The 5,257-nt window shown below is 39.8% G+C and overlaps 1 protein-coding gene across 1 annotated transcript; it reads left to right on the forward strand.

Moving 5' to 3' along the window:
* Positions 1-806: 806 nt before the first annotated feature.
* Positions 807-2,833, forward strand: LOC107665281 (uncharacterized). The gene is made up of 3 exons (XM_016456114.1): positions 807-831; positions 1,939-2,187; positions 2,289-2,833. The coding sequence occupies exons 1-3, from the start codon at positions 807-809 to the stop codon at positions 2,675-2,677; spliced, it is 663 nt and encodes a 220-aa protein (XP_016311600.1). The 3' UTR covers positions 2,678-2,833.
* The last annotated feature ends 2,424 nt before the right edge of the window (positions 2,834-5,257 follow it).

Consider the following 5,257-nt stretch of genomic DNA (forward strand, 5'->3'; position numbering starts at 1 on the left):
CGTCTTCTTCCAGAAGCGAAGTAGCCGAGATGAACTTTAGGAAAAGTCTCGCTGCTTTGTTTGCTGTGATGTGGCCGTTTACATGCGCGTGTTTCACGTGGACTATTATAATATCAAAAGCGCGATCGGCGCGTGGGCGTGGTCACATTAGTGATAATGAAGGCCGACGGCCAAGACTTGACATCGCGTTGGTTTCATACTGATTACTTTGTCACATAATATTTGTTTTCGTCATGACTTCGTTTAAAAGTAGACATGTTAAGCTTTCTATAGATATATCTCTCATGTGTGTGTGTCAAATATTTGCTGAGTTTCAGTTCATTTTAGTGACGCGTTTCAAACAGATATGCGCGGAGAATGAGATGGCTAAAAGCACACCCTGTTTATTTTCTTTATTTTGCAAAAGCACAATGTTTTGTTGATATTGTGAGTGTACACAAATAAAAGTAGACCCTTTACAGATTTAAATGCTGTATTACTCTTATATGTACGGTCAAGTATGAAGGAGCATTTTAGTGCTTTTCGCTGTTATCATTCAAATCTGCAAGTGCCGCCGGTGGCACTATCGACCCCAGGAGGTTAATGACTGTTTTATTATAGTTCACCGTTTTATTAGTTATCTTGTTATGTTTTGGAGGAGATTATCTGTGGTTCAATTTAAACTGTGACGTTTGTCTGAGTTTTAATATCAATCGTCTTAGACAATTGGTTTAAACTAAGTACGCTCGACTAATGGTTGTCGTTATTTAAACTCGTAATCCGACTCATTTAAGTTTTAGGAAATATGTTAGTTTAATTCTTTACTAATGTTTGAAGAGACAGGGGGCACAGGTGAGTAATTGACTGCTAAAATCTCTCAGGGGGCGAAGAAGCTCACACACGTCGCGTTTGCAATGACGTCATATTTGCGTGTGTCCCGGCCTTATTCTAAGATATAGATAATCTATTTCGGTTTATACCTGACTGATTTCAAACTTATTTTTGCAAAACCTGTTTCCCCTAAAGTCTTTCTTTATGTCTTTTATAGATAAATAGTAAAACTCTAAGCTATTGTAGAGTTGCAGACGGCTAAAGTCTTTTTATTTCACCTGTTTCTCAGGCTGTAGTGTGGAGTGGGGGTAGTGCGGTTGGATTGTAGCGAGACCTATTGCATCGGCTGGGGTACGCACCCTGCATTTGTCATGTCAATATTCTGATATCTTTAATTATTTTGTCTATGGAAAAACATTGAATTCTTATTGTTTCTCTATATCTATTCATTTTCCTATTCTGCTTCATTATACAATGGTACTTTAAATCAATAGCAGATATCATTAAATGCTATGCTTTATGCCATTTAAACACTATAAGTATATCAACACTACATTTTTACATATGCTAGCATTTATTATTTTTAATATTGTTTAATATTGTTTAAAGTTCTTAAATATTATTATATAACCTATTAATATGTTTAAAGTTCTTAAATATTATTATATAGTCTATTAATGTTATCTAATGTTAAAATTCAGTAGATTTTAACCTTGTGGTTCGACTATAATTTATGTCGGTTGTTTGTTTGTTGTGCACTAGCATCACACGGCCATCTGTCGTTGATGGGGGGACATTAGAAGGTAATTATATATTGATATAGTAATTAAATAGCAAAATTTTTTTGTTTTGTTTTGTTTTTTCATAACGTTTAATATAAAGAACAAACAATCTATCTTCTGTTTGTCCTAGGTGTTAGCGACCTGATTTCTATGGAAGAATTGACGTTAGAGCAATTTGAATTATTCGGTAAGACTGATCGTCCGTTTATTACTTTTTCTGATATTCATAGATGTTTTTAATTATGACTGATATATTATCTTTTATTTCCAGGGAGAGAGACAGCCGATAACGGGAGTAGAGACGCATACGGCGAGTATCAATATATTTATGTCTTATAGTTTAAAGCTAAAATAAGTTATATCATCTTTATCTCTTTAATTATTTTTACAGAGCTGCCCACGGGCGTGGTGCTAGACAATATTATCGACCTGACTGACGAGAACGAAGAGGAGGACGAACATAAACCCGGACCAAGCAACACCGATACACAGAAGCGTCCGAGAGAGGCTGACGAGCCGTCGGTCGCCCCCGAGAGAAAGAAAAGACTAGTTGTGATCGTAACTCCGATCATAACGGTTGAAGACGCTGTTGACGGTAAGATTACCTGTTAACTAAGCAATATTTTTAACTTACATCGTAGATATGACTATGTTCTAGACGTCCGGCTTTTAATTTCAAATCCTATTGCTCTACAGACGGTGACCGAGAGCATCTTAATAATGATCAACTTAGGGCCGAGACTCCGCTGAACGAATGGGAAACAGCCAGTTGGACCAGCGAACGTAGCGACGATTTACAGCCGCTCGCTTTTCAAGAACCGGTTGAGGAAGATGAAACTGAATCACTGCCAGACTACCGGCAGAACGACGATGTGAATGAAAGATTTGATGCTTTGCGTGAAGAGATGATTATCCGTCAGGAGTCTTTTCATGAAGTGTTGATTAACAGACAGGACGCTTTTTTCAACGACCTTCTCAACAGGCAGGACTCTCTGCATGAAGAGATGATTAACAGGCAGACCGCTTTCTTCAATGAACTTATTAACCGAATGGATGCCCAGGACACGAGGGGTCACGACCAATAAGGTAATTTAAACCAGTAGCATCAAACTTCAGAGAATCGTTTGCACATCATGCGAACATGGGGTGGCTGAAAATGTTACTGTTGATCACGTTTACGCGAGCAATTGACTGTGAGACGTCAGGATGATAAGTAGTCTTTCTAGTCTAAACGATGCTCTACAGCCATGATAGATGACACGATGCGATTGTTTTTCAATGCATTTTCATAATTTTAGTTTTGTAATATATTTATTTCCTTGTTATTTATTTTTTTTTCACCTTGTGTCTGAATTTAGTTTTATTTTCAGATTTTGGTATTTCTGAATTTAGTTTTGTTGAAGATTTTTGTATTTCTGAATTTAGTTTTGTTTCAGATTTTTCCTCGTTCTGATTTTCCACAGAATGTTTTAATCACTCTGTTAATGTGTTTGTTAACATCATTATAATTTTGTATTTTCAAAATGGTCACTTGTGTTGTTTCTAAATACATTTAAAAATGGCTGCTGAGAGTTCGCATAGCCGTCATTCAGACCATTCTCTCTCAGACCTGTTACAGACCGCTATCGAAATGCACGCAGAAACGTCCCATAACTTATGCGACATATTACAACGACAGATATAATGTCACACAGAACGGAGGTACGTTAACCGTTTCAGACCGTACCACTGATCCATCCGACAACACTATGCGTTCGTCAGATGTCCCTACAGGTAATGTCAACGATGCTCCTTCCGTTAATAACGATGCCGAGCGACCGTCGACTTCCCGAGCTGACCCGCCTTCTGACACGGCACCCCCATCAACTAGCTCTACGGCTAATAACTACGATCCTCATCCTTCAGACGTGACAGAACCAACTCATGTGAACATAGACAGAGCGACGATCAGTTATTGTCCGATGACACGGTCGAGATCGAAGTCGACGTGGCCATGAACAGACGAGGAGGTCGGCGTAAACTCACAGACATACCACTTCAACAGGTGATTAAAAGAAAAAAGATGAGTTTATTCTGTCCTGTGAATAGGGGTAATAAATTCTGCTTTTCTATCTGCCTCGCACGTTTTCTCGAACCGCAATTACGCGAGAGCGAATTAGAAAGTCGGGCAACAGTCATTCACAACAACACAGGATTTTCGATCCAAGACAAGATCGGTCTTCGTGATATAGCGAGGTTTGAAAATCTGCTAAACATCAAAATTGACGTTTTTTACAGGACACCCGGCAGAACGTTAGAAACGTTCAAAAATAATGCCGAAATTCATCCTAAAACAGTGTTTCTTTATTTACACGACGAGCATTACTACATGATTCTGAATCTGACGGCCTTCATCGGTGCCGAACATGCGTGTCAATTCTGCTATAAAGGGTACTCAAAAATCCGAAATCACCATTGTAAACACATCTGTAACATTTGTTTCGACCGAGATTGCTTCAAATACCCTAAAAGAACCGTTCACTGTCCCGATTGTCTACGCGATTGTAATTCGAAGCACTGTTACGATATGCACAAGAAGACTCCCCCCGGCAAAGAGAATCGCCCTTGTGACGTTATAAAATACATTTCTACATGATTCTGAATCTGACGGCCTTCATCGGTGCCGAACATGCGTGTCAATTCTGCTATAAAGGGTACTCAAAAATCCGAAATCACCATTGTAAACACATCTGTAACATTTGTTTCGACCGAGATTGCTTCAAATACCCTAAAAGAACCGTTCACTGTCCCGATTGTCTACGCGATTGTAATTCGAAGCACTGTTACGATATGCACAAGAAGACTCCCCCCGGCAAAGAGAATCGCCCTTGTGACGTTATAAAATATCGCAAACTATGTAACAGACGGTACGAAATTATAGGCCCCGTCGATAGTCACAAATGTGCCCCCTTCCGTTGCTGCGATTGCGGGGCAGAACTGCACAATCGAGGGCTACATTTCTGCTACATACAGCCCCAACCGCCCAAGGACCATAGCAAGAAGTATTTTTTTTATGACTTCGAAACTCATTATGAAAATGGAAGACACGTCGCTAATTTTGTTTGCGCGATCACATTTGACGGCGAACGATTTGTGTCCAAAGGCGTCAAATGCGTGGAACAGTTGATTAACCGGTTCAGACACCCCCGATACAAAGGATACTGTTTCATAGCCCATTACGCATCAAGATTCGACTCTTTTCTAATTCTCGAGTATTTTTGCAAAGTGGGTCTTACTCTCGACATCATCATGCAAGGATGTAAATTAATCTTCATGTACGACAAAGCTTTTGCTCAGCGATATATAGACAGTTACAGTTTCATACCGATGGCTCTGTCTAAGATGTCCACCGCTCTAAACCTGACCACAACAGAAAAAGGCTACTTCCCTCATCATTCCAATAGGAGGGAAAATGAGAACTACGTGGGTCCCTACCCCGACAAAACGTTTTACGGGAATGGAAACATGACGGACAAAGTTCGACGAGTGGTATAGCACGGCCTCGGGTAAATTCTTTCGTTTCAGGAGGGAGTTGTACGCGTACGGCGTGAACGACGTCGTCTTATTACGTGAAGCATGCATGAAATACCGAGAAGCGTTCATAGACTGTACCGAACTCGATCCGT

This window comes from Sinocyclocheilus anshuiensis, unplaced genomic scaffold, assembly GCF_001515605.1.
Source record: "Sinocyclocheilus anshuiensis isolate Anshui unplaced genomic scaffold, SAMN03320099.WGS_v1.1 scaffold892, whole genome shotgun sequence".
Lineage (NCBI taxonomy): Eukaryota > Metazoa > Chordata > Actinopteri > Cypriniformes > Cyprinidae > Sinocyclocheilus > Sinocyclocheilus anshuiensis.

Excerpts from the sequence above, each read along its gene's own strand:
- LOC107665281 (XM_016456114.1), top strand. The coding sequence starts at position 807 with ATGTTTGAAGAGACAGGGGGCACAG. Across the intron at positions 832-1,938 it reads TGAAGAGACAGGGGGCACAG|CTAAAATAAGTTATATCATC; the intron begins GTGAGTAATTGA and ends TATAGTTTAAAG. Across the intron at positions 2,188-2,288 it reads GGTTGAAGACGCTGTTGACG|ACGGTGACCGAGAGCATCTT; the intron begins GTAAGATTACCT and ends ATTGCTCTACAG.